This window comes from Rhinopithecus bieti, unplaced genomic scaffold (genome assembly GCF_001698545.2).
Source record: "Rhinopithecus bieti isolate Rb0 unplaced genomic scaffold, ASM169854v2 scaffold_24306, whole genome shotgun sequence".
Lineage (NCBI taxonomy): Eukaryota > Metazoa > Chordata > Mammalia > Primates > Cercopithecidae > Rhinopithecus > Rhinopithecus bieti.
This window is the reverse complement of record NW_016811898.1, coordinates 3,488,370-3,507,596: the sequence shown is the minus strand read 5'-3', so window position 1 is coordinate 3,507,596 and position 19,227 is coordinate 3,488,370. Positions and strand designations below refer to the sequence as shown.

The 19,227-nt window shown below is 39.9% G+C and overlaps 1 protein-coding gene across 1 annotated transcript in view; it reads right to left on the bottom strand.

Annotated features, from left to right (window-relative positions):
* Positions 1 to 19,227, bottom strand: part of POLR3B (RNA polymerase III subunit B) — a 144,431-nt gene that overhangs the window by 103,422 nt on the left and 21,782 nt on the right. The window contains 2 exon segments of the mRNA XM_017895316.1: positions 5,642 to 5,764; positions 18,541 to 18,649. Of these exon segments, the coding sequence (XP_017750805.1) occupies positions 5,642 to 5,764; positions 18,541 to 18,649 (232 nt within the window).

The window sequence follows — 19,227 nt, the reverse complement described above, 5'->3', positions numbered from 1 at the left end:
TAAAGTGAAAAATTAATCTCGACCCCTACCTCACAACAAATACAAAATTAGTTTAAGAGGGATTTTAGATCTAACCATAAAAACTATTAGTAAAACTATAAAGCTTCAAGGAGAAAACATTGAAGAATATATTCCTAACCTTGGGGTAGGCAAGATTTCTTTAAACAGAGAGCAATAAATATAAAAGTGAAACATATAAAAAAAAACCCTAAGTTTTTTCAAAATTAAAAATAGAATTAAGCAAACAAATAGGGAGGGAATGGACTGGGAGAAAATACATAATGCTGACAAGGAAGTTAGTTACATCCAGGATTTGTTTTTCAGAGGACTCTTAAACTCAACAACAAGAAAATTCACTAAGGAAAATGAGCATTTGGCTCACACTTCACAGAGAAGAAAATACAAATAGCCAAAAAACACATAAAGGTTCAACATCATTTGTTATCATAAAAATAAAAACTAAAACCACAATGAGATACCACTATATACCCATTACAGCGGCTAAAATTAAAGACTGACAACACCAGATATTATGAGGACATGAAGCAATCAGAACTTTCTATCAGGCTGGGCGTGGTGGCCCATGCCTGTAATCAGGCAGGCAGATCACCTGAAGTAAGGAGTCTGAGACTAGCCTGGCCAACATGGTGAAACTCCGTCTCTACTAAAAATACAAAAAGATTAGCCGGGCATGGTGGCGCACACCTGTGGTCCCAGCTACTTGGGAGGCTGAGGCAGGAGAATCACTTGAACCCAGGAAGTGGAGAATGCAGTGAGCGGAGATCATACCACTGTACTCCAGCCTGGGTGACAGAGTGAGGTTCCGTCTCAAAAAAAAAAAAAAAAAAAAAGAACTCTCATACACTGCTGGTGTAAATGCAAAATGTTACAATCATTTTGGAACAAGGTATATATAAAAGTTACATATATATCTGCTCTCTGATTCAACAATTCTATTCTTTGGTAGTCATTCATGAGAAATGAAACATGTCCACACATCCACATAAAGATTTGTTTATAGTCTTATTCATAATTGCTAAAGACTGAAAAACACACCAAGTGTCTATCAATAGGAAAACAGATAAACTGTGGTATATTTAAACAATGAAATACTATGTTGAAATAAAAAGAAATGAACTACACGGATAACTGAGATAAAAAGGAACAAAAAGAAACAACTTGGATGAATCTCAGACAATAAGCTCAGCAAAAGAAGCTAGACACGAAAGCATATATACGGCCTAATTCCATATATATAGCTCTAAAATAGGTAAAACTAACTTATGGTGCAAAAATCACTAATTTATGATGCCTAATTCCATAAATAAAGTTCTGTAATTGGCAAAACTAATCTACAGTGCAAAAATCAGAATAGTGGGGAAAAAAATCAGAGAGTAGAGGTGAAGATTGACCAGGAAGGGGCATGAGGGAACTTGTGTGATAAGGAAATATTCTGTATCTTGTAAAGTCATACAATTAAGATTTGTATATTTTAGTGTACATAAATTTACTTAAAATAACCAAGTAAGGGTGTTGACAACTTCCGAAGGTAGGCATTGGATACATGAGCATTTATAACACTATTATTTGCACTTTATATATGTTGAAATTTTTCCTAATCAACAGTGTTTAAAGAAGAGGAGTATGTGGTTCTTATTATTTTGGAACAACGATGTACCTTTTTTTTTTTTTTGAGACAAGGTCTCACTCTGTTGCCCAGGCTGGAGTGCAGTGGTGTGATGTCAGTTCACTGCAGCCTCAATCTCCTGGGCTCAGGCAATCCTCCCACCTCACTCAGCCTCCAAAGTAGCAGAACTACAGGCACATGCCACCATGCCCAGCTAACTAAAACAACAACAACAACAACAACAACAACAACAACAATAACAACAAAAAACCTTTGGTAGAGACAGGGTCTCATTATGTTGCCTAGGCTGGTCTCAAACTCCCAGCCTCAAGTGATCATCCTGCCTTGGCCTCCCAAAGTGGCAGTATAATAGGTGTGACCCACTGTGCCTGGCCAAGAATGAACTTAAAAAAAATAAATAAATAAAAGAGACTTTCAGTTTAACAGAAGAAAAGGCTGGGATCTTTGATTATTTTGGAATTCCTGCCCAATTACCTGCTTGGGGTATTCCTTTCTCATGCTTCAAAATCTAGATCAGATATCACTTCCTCTCCGAAGGCTTTCCTAACCCCACTCCTCTTTCTCTGCAGTTTTAATTCCTTATGCATTCAGGATTGCATATTTTAATTCATGTTCATATCACATTATGTTTTAATGATCTATTTACATGTATGTTTTTCCTACTAGACTTGGTGGGTGGGAATTCCGTCATCTTTTTCTTTGACTCCCAGTGATTAGTACAGTGTTTGGAATTGAATGAAACTCCATCCCATAAGATTTGGACTTCAAATCTAAATCTTTCCCATTAAAAGGCCATTAGAGTATAAGATAAATTAAAACCCTGAAAATGCTTGCTGCAGTGACCTAGTAGTAAGTAGTAACTAAGTAAAGGAAGAAAGTAGGTCAGTTGGCAGGAACCGTGAGTAGACAGGCAGTTCAGTTTTCCCCAAACTAAGCTGTCTTCAATAAAGATTGACCTTCTAGTTTCCTTGTGAAAAAGGCTACAATTTTTCACTTGTTTGAGGGGGAAATAGAGGAACACAGGTGAGGAGGGTATCCCTTGTGATGCATAGGTCAAGATGACACGCCTAGTGCCTCTTATCCCTCACTACAGCTAATACTTTCTTCTCTATATATTAGAGCCCAAGACAACGATGGTGTAAATAAAACATACATGAACAACACAGAAAGAAGGCTTCAGGAACAGAAGAAATGTGAGAGAGACTACAAAGGGAGGCATAAAAAACGGAGTCTCACTCTGTCAGCCAGGCTGGAATGTAGTGGCACAATCTTGGCTCACTGCAACCTCTGCCTCCTGGGTTCAAGCAATTCTCCTGACTCAGCCTCCCGAGTAGCTGGGATTACAGGCACCCACCACCATGCCCAGCTAATTTTTGTATTTTTAGTAGAGTCGGGTTTTCACCATATTGGCCAGGCTGGGTCTTGAACTCCTGACCTCAAATGATCCACCCACCTCGGCCTCCCAAAGTGCTGGGATTACAGGCATAAGCCACCATGCCCGGCCAAAAACACAAAACCCCACAGGTTTTAAGCAATCCATTAAAGTGCCACATCTTCCAAAGTTCTATTACACAAAACAAAGTGTGATATGGTTTGCATCTGTGTCCCCACCAAATCTCATGTCAAATTTTAGTGCCCAATGTTGGAGGTGGGGCCTGGTGGGTGGTGGCTGGATCATGGGGATGGGTTTCTCATGACTGGTTTAGCACCATTCCCTTGGTGCTGTCCTCCTGATAGTGAGTTTTCCCAATCTGGTTGTTTAAAAGCTCTCTTGCTCTCATTCCCACCATATGAGACGCCTTGCCCCTTCCTTTGCCTTCTGCCATGACTGGAAGCTTCTTGAGGTCTCCCCAGAAGCAGAGGCCGCTATGGTTCCTGCACAGGCTGCAAAACCATGAGCCAATTAAACCTCTTTTCTTTACAAATTACCCAGTCTCAGGTATTTCTTTTTCTGAGGCAACGTCTCACTCTGTCGCACAGGCTGGGGTGGCAAAATCATGGCTCACTGCCGCCTTGACCTCTCAGGCTCAAGTGATCCTCCTGCCTCAGTCTCCCAAGTAGCTGGGACCACCGGTGCATGCCACCATGCCTGGCTAATTTATTTTTATTGTTTGTAGAGATGGGGTCTTACCATGCTATCCAGGCTGATCAGGTGTTTCTTTATAGCAATGTGAGAACAGACTAATACAAAGTGTACTTACTACATTTTCATTTAGAATAGCATAGAATATTCATGTTTTCGTAACTGGTAATGTATGTTCTACATACCAACTATTTTGGATTACTTGCATCTCTATATCCTTTTATCAGTTTCAATAGCTAATACGTGCCTTAATCCAGCATACAGAGTACAAGCACTTTCAAAGTTATACTTCCCTTTCGAGGAAAAGGAACATTTGTCTTTTTATGTTAACTTCCCTCCATCTTTTCCTGCCATCTTTTCACTAATCTGATCTGATTTAATTAGCTGAAATTTTCTGTCAGAACCTATTTAACAGAAATAAATGAATGATTTTCCAACCTACTGTTTGGGCTCTGCTCAGCTTTACAATGCTAGGGTTATCTGACCCCAATGATGATGTTTGAAATAAAATGCATAATGGATTTCACTGAAGCCACTGGGAAACCATTAAGGTAAACTGCTCTTGTAGGGTACTACACAGCATTAAAAAATAGGGTATCTCCCAAAATGGAACCAAATACTCCTGCTTGCAGGGTAGATTCTACATTTTCTGCCTCCTGGATATTTCTTAATGTTTTCTCTTCATGTTCTTGGAACCCTTGGACAATATAACTTCAGTGTATAACAAAGATTCATGCCTACCAAATATTTCATTTTTGATAAAGGCCAAAAATAGAATCTCCTAAATCCAAACCATGCTTCCTGGTGCTGCCTGCCCTGTAACTGCAGTCAACTATTAATTAACTGTAGAAAAAGAGGAAGGCAGTGATGAGAATAATCCTTACTGATTTGTGCTTTGGAATTATATATCTACTGACCTATTTCAATCTTTCTAAATATCTAGTGTAGTCTACAAAAATATCAATACTGATTTGATTTCAGAATACATATTAACAGATATAAGCGGGAAATGCTTTCTCTACAAACATCCTGGGTGAAGAGAAAAAAAGCAGGCTGGAGTTTACGTATGTCATACGTAATTCACAGAACAGACAATGTACATGTGGATAGGTAAGAACTGTTTACTGTGATTCTATAGTAGGGAATTCCCACCTCCCAGGATGGCTATGAGGGATGTTACCTTTGATTTATACTTAGGAAAGCACTTGCAAATATGGGACTAAAATCCTAAGTATGGCTGCTAGGGCTTCCTCCATGTGGGAAGGGAAGTGCAATTATTTTTATTATGGGGTGTGTGTGTGTGTGTGTGTGTGCGCGCGCGTGTATTTCTCAATCTTCATCTTTGAAGATTGAGAAAATTGTCCTAAAATTCCCAGGGTCCAACCAGGAGTGCCTGAGCAGGTCAATGAAGGCTCTGCAGCAGTAAAATGGACTGATTCCGGGTTTTCCTTGCCGTCCAAAGTAGCACCGGGAATTCAGGAAAAGAAATAGAAACCACATACAACTGAATGCCTAAAGCAACTGAAGTAGGGCATAAAAAAAGATATGAAAGAGAAATGCATGCACACACACACACCCTGTACACGAGAGTTGCCATAGTTTAAAAAAAATATATTATCACTCAGGCAAATAAGGAAAAATAAAATAGTACTTGCTATTATATCAAAATAAACACCTCTTGGCCATATATCCCTATTCTAAGTTAGGCACCATAGGCTCCTAATTTGTCTGAGGAAACTCCTCCTCCAATCCTGACAAAAGTGAGTTAAAGAAACTTCACTCTTCCCATCTCCCCAGTACCTTTCCCACATCCATGAGCCCAAAGCCATCACATCCGACGAGCTTTATCAATGAGCGGCATTAAGTCTCTAACTCCATTTCATAGCAAAGGACGACATGAAAAGACACACCTGCATCTGTGTGAAAATCTGAGCTTTCTGGCACTCTTCCAGACTGGGCCCAAATGCAGCCATCACGTGCTCCTCTGTTCCAATCATCTGCACAATTTCCTGGTCACTCTCAACACCCATGGCCTAGGAAGGAAAGAAAAGATAGAAAGAGTGTTGGCTTTGTGTTAACTCACTGACATTTGCTTATGCTAATTTGGCATTGTTTGTGGGTATTACTTCTAAGCAAAAGCTAGCTCTTCTCTCAGAAACGGTGCCATCTGGCATTGGCAGCCTTGCCCAAGCTGCAGAAAAACCTGAAACAGATATTTTGATTAGAAAGTGGAAAACAAACATTCTCAAACATTTTTTGCGTGTGTACTATCTGCTAAAATTTTTAAATATTCTAAGAGTTTCATCACAAAAAAAGGAGGCTGGGAGGTATGGTAAAGACAACTGGTCATGACTACAAAGGCAAACTGTAAAGACAAACAGCCAAAAGGCAGTGAATCAGAAAAGATGCATTGCTGAAAATAAGCAGAACCCCAATCAGTCTTGTCACAAAATTAATTTTTCTGAGCACTGTCAAATCACTCATATTTAGGCTAAAAGAATTCTTCCTAAAACATGTTTTACCTCACTATCCTAGAGATATCGAACCAAACTTCATGCAGGTTTCAAAGGAGACTTTTAAAAAGTTGGAGCACATGGGCTGGGCATGGTGGCTCATGCCTGTAATCCTAGCACTTTGGGAGGCCGAGGCAGGTGGATCACCTGAGGTCAGGAGTTCAAGACCAGCCTGGCCAATGTGGCAAAACCTCATCTCTACTAAAAACACAAAAATTAGCCAGACGTGTTGGCATGTGCCCGTAATCCCAGCTACTTGGGAGGCTGAGGCAGGAGAATCGCTTGAATTCGGGCGGTGGAGGTTGCAGTGAGCTAAAATTGCACCACTGTACTCCAGCCTGGGCAACAAGAACAAAACTCCGTCTCAAAAAAAAAAAAAAGTAGGAACGCACTTAAGAGGTTTCAGAAACCAAGTTAAGTGTTTCAAGGTGGCAGCAGCAACGTAGGTCTTTGTAGATTCCATATGGTACTAGGGCTCACTCCTTCACACATTTGCCTGGAATTTTGCCATATCAAGGAACACAGCATAATCTCACTAAATCTCCCTTGGAAGAGTAAAAGTCTACTTCTTAGAAGTGAGGGGAAAAGTTATGTTTGCATTAAAATTCTTCCTTCAGCTGTAGAGAAGACAAAACCAGAGGATAATTGTCTAGTTAGTGTTGATGCCCTAGTTCTCAGTTCTCCACACAAAAGAGAAAGGAAGGGAAAATTAAATCCCAAGTTCCAGTGCAGAACATCCAGGACATTATCCTGAGTACAACAGAGTCATCTATCTAAAAGTCCAGAGATCTGAGGTGTTCGTCCTAATATAACACCAACAACAGACACAGACATTACCACTACCACTGTCATGCAACCTCTTCGCCTCTGTTTTCTCATTTGCATAAATGAAAAACCAGATCCCTTCCAGCTCAAAATTCTGTGATTCTACATCTGACCTTCAGTGATCTGCATTCTATAAATTTGATTTGGATACTTGAGGATCCGATGTAAACTTATAGAAAGTTTTGAAGATTTGGGGGGAATCTGAATAGATCCCATGTCCCTTTTAGGCCAACTACAGTGGTTTTAAAAACCTTCATAGATTCTTTGACACTCCCTTCAAAAGGTGGAGACTAATTCTCTACTCCAAGTGTAGGCTAAGCTCAATGCTTCACCTCCATAGAAAAAATGTGAAGGTGGCACGTATGATGACTTTGAAGGACTGGTCATAAAAGGCACTACAGCTGCCTGCTTGCTCTGAGAGTGCTCTCTCTGGGGGAAGATTGCTACCATGTCATGGAAACACACAAGCAGTCTGTGGCAAGGTCCAGTGGTGAGGAACTATGTCCTCTTACCAACAGCCAATGAGGACCTGCAGTTTTCTGTCAACTGCCATGGGGGTGAGTTATCCTGGAAGGAGATCCTCCAGCCCACTTCAGTTCGGCCTTCAGATAACTGCAGCCCTGGCTGATATCTTTTCTTTTTTCCTCTTGGGAGAAGGGGTCTTGCTTATGTTGCCCTGGCTGAAGTAGGTGGGTATTCACAGGTGCAATCATGGTGCTTTACAGCCTCAGGCTCCTGGGCTTAAGTGAACCTCCCACCTCAGCCTCCTGAGTAACTGTGACTACAGGCACATGCCACTATGCTTGGCTTGTGGCTGACATCCTGGCTCATGAAAGACCCTAAGCCAGAACCACCCAGCCAAGCAAGTCTTAAATTCCCAACTAACAGAAGCTGTGCTATAATTTGTTACACAGCACAGATAACTAATGGAATTAAATTCACTATCTGAATTTAAAACAATTCGTTTAAATGTACAACTTGTTTTGTTCCTTTTTTTGTTATTTTTTTGTTTTTTTTTTAGCAAACAAGTTCTCAGGATGCAAACCGTTTTCCTATAGTTTTTGCAGACTTTTTTTTTTAACCTCCAATTTGATATGGAAACATTTATTCAAATGGATACTAGAAATAAGCTCCACTATTTAAAAATTACACAATTTCATTAAAACACTTAGCCTTCCATGGATTAAAAGATAGCTATCCTAAAAAAAATTATCGGTTCTAATTTTTAAACAAACAAACAAAACTAGATTATTCTTAGCTCAAGCACACTGACTTGCATTTACTTTGATGGTGATGGCATATATGTAAAACCATCTACACTTTCTCTATGGTCTGCAAGTAGCCAGTCACAAATATTAGAACAGAATTCCTTTCTTTGGTGTTTAAATAACACAGGTTGTTTCCCTAATCTGAAAATCCAAAATGCTCTAAAATTTGAAACTTAAAAAAAAAAAAATTAGGGGGAGAGAGTTTTTTTGGTTGTTTTTTTGTTTGCTTGCTTTTTTTGGAGACAGAGTCTTACTCTGTCGCCCACGCTGGGGTACAGCGGTGCAATCTCAACTCAGTGCAACCTCTGTCTCTTAGATTCAAGTGACTCTCTTGTCTCGGCCTCCCAAGTAGCTGGGACTACAGGCATCTGCCACTACGCCCAGCTAATTTTTGTATTTTTTTAGTACAGATGGGGTTTTGCCATGTTGGCCAGGCTGGTCTCAAATTCCTGGCTGCAAGTGATCCACCCGCCTCAGTCTCCCAAAGTGCTGGGATTACAGGTATAAGCCACCACACCTGGCCAAAGCCACCGCACCCAGCCAACTTTTTTAAAAGACACGGTCTCACTGTGTTGCCCAGGCTGGGGTGCAGAGGCCACTCACAGTCACAACTGCAGTGCACGCTATCGCCTCAAACTTTTGGGCTCAAGCAATCTTCCTACCTTACCCTCTAAAGTAGCTGGTACTATAGGCACAGGCCACCACGATCAGCTTTCAAAATCTGAAACTTTCTGAGTACAGACATGACATTCAGAGGAAATACTCATTAGCGCATTTCAGATTTTGGATTTCTGGATTTGAGATGCTCAACCATAAGGATAAGGATAATGCCAACATTCCAAAATTTTAAAAAACCCTGAAATCCTAAACACTGCTGGTCCCAAGCATTTCAGATAAGGGACGCTTAAACTGTAATGAAAAGGTCTTTCCTCATTTGACATATGGATTGCCACTTCAAGTTGTCCTGGTGCTGAACCTAAGTGATAATTTTATAACTGCATAAAATTCTCAAATGTCTTAACAGGAATCTAAACAGACTGCTTAGGCCTTCCAAATATTTCTAAGCTATGAAACAAAGATATGCCAAGCACATGGTAAATGACACCATATGTGCAGAAAGCATGATTACTGCCAAAGCTTTGCTCTAAAAGGACTAAACTCTTCCTATATCAAGTCACTAAATACAGGGGCGATAACTCAGTCAAGTTATCATCAAAGCACACCAGCTGCAAAGACCGAACTGACTTTATGACTATTTAGCCTTCAGTAGTCACAGCCACAAATAAATGACATATTGCTATGGAAACGACAGCAAAATGCTGAACCATTTTACTTTAAAGACATAATTTAGACATCTGAAAACTGACTTTATATGGACCTCTTTGTACTCCAGATATCTGAAATCATTTTTCCTAATAAGTCAAAAGAAAATCCTACATAATAACCTTACGAAAACACAGCAGAGATAATACATTTCAGCAGGTCCCCTACACTCTAGAAATCAGCAATACCACTGAACAAAATAAGGGGAGGTGCACTATAAAAGTGGCATGAGGTCTTTTAGATATCTACAAAGTGTGACTTTTAAAGACAAAAACAAAGAATACTAATGAGCAGAAGTGACTGATACACACACTAATGGTAACAGGTTGAAATATACTGTGTGAAGGTGGGAAAGGAAGTAACTTCTTAAAATATCTACTATTCAGAAATCTCTAATGTTTCTTTAAAGCAGACCAAAATCAATCTATTACTACTCACAGTAGTCCCAGCAGGTAATAAGAGAACTGTGACGGCCCTCTCTAACTTTGTGACTGTTTCACTTTAAAGAAGATAAATTTTGGCCAGGAACATTGGCTCACGCCTGTAATCCCAGCACTTTGGGAGGCTAAGGCGGGCGGATCACCAGGTCAGGAGATCAAGACCATCTGGTCAACATGGAGAAACCTCGTCTCTACTAAAAATACAAAAATTAGCTGGGCGTGGTGGTGCATGCCTGTAATCCCAGCTACTTGAGAGGCTGAGGCAGGAGAATCGCTTGAACCAGGGAGTCGGAGGTTGTACTGAGCCGAGATCGTGCCACTGTACTCCAGCCTGGCCACAGAGTGAGACTCCATCTCAAAAAAAAAAAAGATTAATTTCCATATAAGTTAGTTTCCAGGAAACACTGCCAAGCACCCTTGAAATCTGATCTTCTTTTCTGCAAAATCTTTCTAACTACAGATGCCATCATAAGTGCAGGCTGCATACTTGGGAATACAAAATGTAAAGTGGGGAAGATTCATGGGCAGGAGAACCTTTGTAGTGATTCAAGTCCATAAATAAGGCTGATCTATGTCTTAAAAGCTTTCTCCGTCATATTCAGACTCAGCATGGAATCTAGAAACCCTGCTGTTCCTGTCACTTTCAGCCAATTGTTGGTTACAATCAACAACCATCAAGTCCTAATGACTGTCAAGGTCTGTGTTAGGGCCACACAACACTCAAAGAGAAATGATGTGTCTTTTCTGGTATCCCCGTTTGTCTTCCCAGGGTTTCTGACTAAAGAGAAGTAAGGAAAGAAAAAGGGCACTCCCCTTCTAGGACTTTTCAAAAAATACATGATCCTGTTTGCTCTTCACGGCAACTCTCTCAAACTTCTCACCTTAATCGATGAGTTATCCAAGCTTCAAAGAGGCTGGAAATTATGCCCAAGGTCACATAGCTAATAAGTGCAGATGCTGGGATTCAACCTAAATCTGTCTGATTCTAAGATATCCAATACTCTATGCGGCCTCCCAGATGGAAAAGTCTAAACAGTGGTTATCAAATAAAGTCCCATCAATTTATTAAAACATACCTATTGTGGGAGACCAATAAAAGTGATCATTCATGACCAAAATATTTAGCTCATTTATCCAAACTAAAAATTTTAAAATATTTACTGATTAGAATGTAGTGGATACGTTTCAGGAAAATAATTGGCAACATGTACCAAGTTTTTTTTAAAAAAATTCCAATCTTAGGAATAAAGTCTCACAAAACAATCAGCAACGTGCATAAACAGGTACGTATAACAGTCATCCTACGGTTGTATTTAAGAGTAAAGCCTTGGGGAAAAAAATGACACCTAAATACCCCACTAGAGGAAAGTGGTTAAGTCAATTCCACCACAAGTATGCAACTTCTACACAACAGTCACTAAAAATCATGATGCAGATCCATAACAGGGAAAGCTATTCATAATGCACTGTTAAGTGAAAAAAATAAAAATTTATGTGTATATCACAGAAGCACAGGAAAATGATCTCGAAAATATATCCAAAATGTAGATATACTTTTAAGTGGTTTTCTAAATGTAAATAATGCAAGGAATGCCTTTATAATCAGAAAGGGAGAAGTCTGAAACCACAACTACTGGTTACATAAATATGCACAGTGTTAATTTACAGCCCTATTCTAAAAAGGATTTAAGTCAGTTGTGTGTATGTAAGCAAATGTGTGTATAGATGTACAATATAAATGTTAAACAAACTTGACAGAAGAAAGTGTCTTTTTTTTTTTTGAGACGGAGTCTCGCTCTGTTGTCCAGGCTGGATGGAGTCCAGTGGTGTGATCTTGGCTCACTGCACGCTCCACCTGCCAGGTTCATGCCATTCTCCTGCCTCAGCCTCCCGAGTAGCCGGGACTACAGGCACCCGCCACCACACCCAGCTAATTTTTTGTATTTTTAGTAGAGACGTGGTTTTACCGTGTTAGCCAAGATGGTCTCCATCTCCTGACCTTGGGATCCGCCCACCCCGGCCTCCCAAAGTGCTGGGATTACAGGCCTGAGCCACTGCACCTGGCAAAACTGTCTTACTAAACTCATCACCTAGCCAAAAAGCAGTACTTAATATGTTTTCTGATTTTAATGTATGCATGGGTCTAGTCACGCATTTTCCATGAGTGATAGATTATATGCATTATAATTAATTTATAATTTCTGGTAGAAAGAAAGCAGTACTATGCATCTTCAAGGGTCTATAAAACCTTCTAAAAAAAAAAAAAAGTCCTTTGGATGCATGGGAACATACTGCCCTCTGCTGGAGATGTAATTCTATACCATTAGATAAAATTTTCTTTTTTTTTTTTTTGAGACGGAGTCTCCCTCTGTTGCCCAGGCTGGCATACAGTGACGTGATTTCGCTTCACTGCAATCTCTGCTTCCTGAGTTCAAGCAATTCTCCTGCCTCAGCCTCCCAAGAAGCTGGGGCAGGCATGAGCTACCATGCCCAGCTGGTTTTTGTATTTTTAGCAGAGATGGCGTTTCACCATGTTAGCCAGGCTGGTCTCAAACTCCTGACCTCAAGTGATCCACCTGCCTTGGCCTCCCCAAGTGATGGGATCGTAGGCATGAGCCACTGTGCCCAGCCCCGTTAGAAAAAATTTTCAATATTTATCACTCTGTACATAAAACACTGCATTGGGCACTATGGGATCCCTATAAGAAAAGCAAAATTACTTTTGTGCTTAAAAAATGCAAACCCTGAAGAAAGGAAAGAAAAAGTATATTTAAGAATTCTTCCTGGGCCCTCTGATATGGTACTGCTACTATGACTATCATCATCATCATCCTGAAAAGAAAATGGCTCCATCTCATTTATAGAACTCAAAAGCACATTAGGCTACAATAAACATTTTTAAATTTCCTAAAACTTCCTTCACACAATTGCATTTAGAATATGGATGCTTCCTGAGTTAAAGAACCTGACTTGTCAACATCCATTCAATACTCATGAACCATCAGGGGTTCTCTCCCTAAATCCCCATCATCAGATTGATTTGTGGGCTACTTTCCTCCCTGACTCCTACCCTCTGTCACCTGGTTACAGCTTTAACAGTAAAGACTCAATCCTTTCTTTCTTACTCCTCTGAGGTTTATACCCAAAATACTTTTCCGTTTTAATCAACTTACTTCAATCTCAGAGGCTCTCTTCCTTTGTTTTCTCTAATTTTGACTCAAAAATTATTTCCACTATCATAACTATTGAAACTGAATAAATATTATAAATTTCTAAAATTATCTGAAGCATCCAGTATCTCCTCAAATAATCTGAGCTCTTCATTTCAACTAAACTGGTTATCGAGATTCATTTTGTACCTATATATAATCGGTTATCATTATCCACGGTAGTTATGTTCTATCAAGTTGCTGAATTATACCAAATACTGAATAGTAAACACTGAACCACTGTTCCAGGAAAAATACAGGGCAAAAAAATACAGATTCATAGCAACCAATCAGAAGGGGTCCAGTTTACCTGAGCCAACATGATAAGAAAGTTGCGTTTGTTTTAACCCTATAAGGAAAGTCACTTTGAAACTATGAAGTGGGCTGGGCGCAGTGACTCATACCTGTAATTTCAGCACTTTGGGAGGCCAAGGCGGGAGGATCACAGGGTCAGGAGCCAACATGGTGAAACCCCATCTCTACTAAAAATACAAAAATTAGCTGGGCGTGGTGGAGGGCACCTGTAATCCTAAGCTACTCGGGAGGCTGAGGCAGGAGAATCACTTGAAACTGGAAGGGAGGTTGCAGTGAGCCGAGGTCGCGCCATTACACACTAGCCTAGGTGAAAGAGCAAGACTCCATCTCAAAAAAAAAAAGATATTTATCATTGATTCATTAACTTTGAAGTCAGCCAACAGCACTATAACTCATGCCTGAACAAAGCTTATCTAACACGTATTTCCTCCAGAAGGCACATCACAGCCTGTTTGTCCTTTGGAACACCTCGACGGAACTTTAGCATTACACTAGGGGGCCATCTTACACTGCAAATCAACAAAGCACAAAAATACAAAAAATACGGCACTAAATAGACTGCAAAATGGACACTTGGTTACAACATGAGGGCTGAAACAAGAAGGCGGAGTGTCGCCTTGTTCAATCCCAGCTGGGAATATGTGCGCTGGGTGCCTTAAGTTTTTACCACTCTGTCAGTGCATATAAGCACCGCAAGTATTGATTTTGGGTTATGTATAAATTTTAGCAAGTAAGTGAATTCACAAACAGGGAATTTGCAAATACTGAGGATCAACTAACTGTATCACACAATGCCAACTATTTTTTTATTTTGCTTGATAACTAATACGACAACTTAACTGTTCACTGAATGTATATAGTATTTATGTCTTAGAGCAGGTTAAATGGGTCTCTGTGTCACTACAGGTACATATCATTTTATCACGCTTTGCTTTATTGGGCTTTGTAGATATTGTGTTTTTTCCAAATTGAAGGTTTGTCCCTGCTTGCAGACTGATCCTGCTTCAGGCAAGTCTATTGGTGTTATTTTTCCAACAGCATGTGCTCACTTCATATCCCTGTGTCACATTTTGGTAAATTCTTGCCATATTTCAAACTTTTTCACTGTTATGGGGACCTGTGATCAATGATCTTTTTTTTTTTCTCTTTTTTTTGAGACGGAGTCTCACTCTGTTGCCCAGGCTGGAATACAGTGGCGCAATCTAGGCTCACAGCAACCTCTACCTCCCAGGTTCAAGCAATCATCCTCCCTCAGCCTCCCAAAGTAGCTGAGATTACAGACGTGTGCCACCACACCCGACTAATTTTTGTATTTTTAGTAGAGATGGGATTTCACCATGTTGGTCAGGCTGGTCTGAAACTCCCGACCTCAAATGATCCCCACCTCAGCCTTCCAAAGTGCTGGGATTATAGGCATGAGCCATTGCGTCCAGCTGATCAGCGTTCTTTGATGTTACTATTGTAACTGTTTGGGGGTGCCACAAACTGTGCTCATAAGAGATGAAAAATTTAATCGATAAATGTGTGTGTTGTGACTGCTCCACCAACTAGCTATTCCCCCATCTCTCTCCCTTCTTGAGCCTCCTTATTCCTTGAGACACAACAATAGTGAAATTAGGCCAATTAATAATCCTAGAATGGCTTCTTAAGTATGCAAGAAAAAAAAAGGGTTGCATATCTGTCACCATAAATCAAAAGGTAGAAATGATTAAGTTTAGAAAGAAAGGCGTGTCAAAAGCTGAGACAGGCCAAAAACTAGGCCTCTTGCACCAATTAGCCTAGTTGTGAACACAAAGGAAAAGTTCTTGAAAGAAATTAAAAGTGCTATTCCAGTGAACATATCAATGATAAGAAAGGGAAACAGGCTTATTGCTGATATGTAGACGGTTTTAGTGGTCTGGATAGAAGAGCAAACCAGTCACAATAAGTTAAAGCATAATCCTGAGTAAGGGCCTAACTCTCTTCAGTTCTATGAAGGCTGAGAGAGGGGAGGAAAGGGCAGAAGAAAAGTTGGAAACTAGCAGAGGCTGGTTCATGAGATTTAAGGAAAGAAGCCATCTCCACAACACAAAAGTGCAAGGTGAAGCAGCAAGTGCTGATGGAGAAGCTGCGGCAAGTTATCCAGAAGATTTGGCTAAGATCACTGATGAAGGTGTCTACACTAAACAACAGATTTTCAATGTAGATGAAACAGACTTCTACTGAAAGAACATGCTGTCTAGGACTTTGACAGCAGGAGAGGTCAATGCCTGGCTTCAAAGCTTCAAAGGACAGGCTGACTTTCTTGTGAGGGTCTAGAAAAAGTTCAAATCAGTGCTCATTGACCATTCTGAAAATCGTAAGGCCCTTAAGAATTATGCTATATCTACTCTGCCTGTGCTCTAACAAATGAAGCAACAAAGTCTGGATGACAGCGCATCAGTTGACAGTATAGTTCACTGAATACTTTATGTCTACTGTTGAGAACAACTGCTAAGAAAAAAAGATCCTTTAGAAACATTACTGCTCATTGATAATGAACTCAGTCACCAACAGTTCTGATAGAGATGTACAAGATTAATGTTTTTGTGCTTGCTAACACAACATCCATCCTGCAGCCCATGAATAAAGAAGTAATTTCAACTTTCAAGTCTTATGGCTATAGCTGCCATAGATAGTGATTCCTTTGATGGATCTGGACAAAGTAAACTGGAAACCTTCTGGAAAGGATTCACTCTTTTCTAGATGCCAATAAGAATATCTGTGATTCCCCTGAATACGAGAGACCCTAATAGTTAGGCAGGAATATCATCATTCCTATTCAGCCTGAAGAAGTTATGGAAGATGGGTCTTCATCCTTCTACAAACCTTAAGACTAGGGTTGTCTTATAAAAGGGAAACAGGGAAATATGTCAGAGGTGTTCGAACCACAGTGACTCTCTCTTGAACAGGGGCTGAGACCAACTGGGCTGCATTTCAAGGAGGTTAAGGCACTCTTAGTCACAGGACGAGACAGGAGGTTGGCACAAGATACAAGTCATAAAGACCTTGCTGATAAAACAGACTGCAGTAAGGAAGCCAGCCAAAACCCACTAAAACCAAGATGGCAATGAGAATGACCTCTGGTTGTCCTCACACTCCTACCAGCACCATGATAGTTTACAAATGCCATGTCAACGTCAGGAAGTTACCCTATATGGTCTAAAAGGAGGAGGAAACTTCAGTACTGGGAACTCCCCACCCCTTTCCCAGAAAACTCATGAATAATCCACCCCTTGTTTAGCATATAATCAAGAAATAACCATTAAAATGGGCAACCAGCAGCCCTTGGGGTTGCTCTGCCTATGGAGTAGCTATTCTTTCGTTTCTTTACTTTCTTATAAACTTGCTTTCACCTTAAAAAAAAAAAAAAAAAGAATGTCTGTACATCTGTGACTCATGAGAAGAGGTCAAAATATCAACATTAACAAAAGTTTGAAAGAAGCTGCTTCCCATCCTCAAGGATGATTTTGAGGGTTTAAGACTTTAGTGAAGAAAGAAGCTGCAGATGTGGTGGGAATAGCAAGAGAACTAGAAGTAGAAGTGGAGCCCGAAGATGTGACTGAATTGGTGTAATCTCATGATATAACTTGAACGGGTGAGGAGTTGCTTCTTAATGATGAGCAGAGAAAGTGATTTCTTGAAATGGAATCTAATACTGGTGAAGAGGCTGTATACGTTGTTGGAATAACAAAAAAGGATGTAGAATATTACGTACACTTCATTGACAAAGCAGCAGCAGGGCTTAAGACAACTGACTCCAATTTTTGAAAGAAGTTCTACTGTGGGTAAAATGTTATCAAACAGCATTGTGTGCTACAGAGAAATCTTTCACAAAGTAAGAGTCAATAGCTGTGGCAAACTTCACTGATGTCTTATTTTAAGAAAATGCCATAGCCACCTTCAGCAACCACCACCCTGATTAGTCAGTAGCCACCAACACTGAGGCAAGACCCTCTACCAGTAAAAAGATTATAACTCACTGAAAGACTATGACTCAGATAATTGTTAGAATTTTTTAGCAAAAAAGTATATTTTAATTGAGGCATGTATTTTTTATACATAATGCTATTGTACACTTAACAGACTATAGTATAGTGTACACATAACTTTTGTATACACTGGGAAAGTAAAATATTTGTGTGACTCACTTTACTGTGATATTAGCTTTATTGTGGTGGTCTGGAACAAAACCAGCAGTATCTCTGTATCTATTTCAATATTGTTTCTATGGAAAATGTCTTCTGCGTTCTAGGCCAACAATTCACAAATAAGCTGATTTTTTTCTTTGGTTTTGAGACAGGGCCTTGCTATGTTGCCCAGGCTGGAGTGCAGTGGCATGATCACGGCTCATTGCAGCCTTGACTTCCTGGGCTTGTGTGATCCTCCCATCTCAGCAACCCAAATAGCTGAAACTATAGGCACACGCCACCAAGCTTGGCTAATGTTTTTATTATTTGTAGAGATGAGGTCTCACTATGTTGTCCAGGCTGGAGCAGAGTGGCACAATCTCAGCTCACTGCAATCTTTGCCTCCCAGGCTCAAGCCATCCTCCCACCTCAGCCTCCTGGGTGGCTGGGAGTAGAGGTGCACACCACCACATCCAGATATGTATTTTTTTTTTTGGTAGAGATGGGGGTTTCACCATGTTGCCCAAGTTGGTCTCAAACTCCTGGGCTCAGGCAGTCTGCCCATCTTGGCCTCCCAAAATGTTGGGATTTCAGACATGAGCTACCATGCCCAGCCAGCTTTCAATTTAAAATACATCATATGACTGACAACTTATATCACAAATCTTTCTAATCCAAGAATTCCTTACCTTCCAAATCTCTAATTATATATGTAAATAAACCAGAGAAAGAATTCTTATAATTTTCAGAAGAGAGCTGCAGTTTTACCTTAAATATGATGACAATGGGTATATCTTCTGACAAAGTATTATGCCTCAAATAAAACCGTCCTTGTTTCACAGCCATATTGGTTCTGCTTTTTTTCTCATGGGTAGAGCTATGAGTAAATACAAGTTGGTTAAACTGCATCCCCACTTAGTTTCAAGCTAATAACATGCAATAGCAATGATCATTAATCAACAAGGGTCAACTGATCAACAACAATGACAAGGTCCTTTCTAGTAAGTACTTTAAAAAGACAATCCCTTTCCTGCCCAGCTGCCACTTCTGTGAACATTTAAAACACGATAAATTTTCTTTGACTTTGAGATTATGATGGAAGTTCTGTGTGTGAATGAGTGACAATTACTTTCTGACCAACTTCACTTTGACTCCACCTGAATTACTTTGATCCAGTGTAGAGCATATATACAAGGCCAATTTTATAATATGGGCCTTAACCATAAAGAGGAAATTAAAAAGAAATGAATTTATGTGAGTTTTTAAACTAGTAATTCAACAAAACATACCCACAGTCTTGGTATATAGTAAAGTCAAAAGAAAGGAATATCCTTCTATTGGTATCTGTGTTAGTTATAAAATTTCTAATGGATTTCAAAGCATTTTAAAAGCTCTAATCAACCACATTAGTAACACACACAGATTACCTGCTACCATGCATTGTTACCCACATTA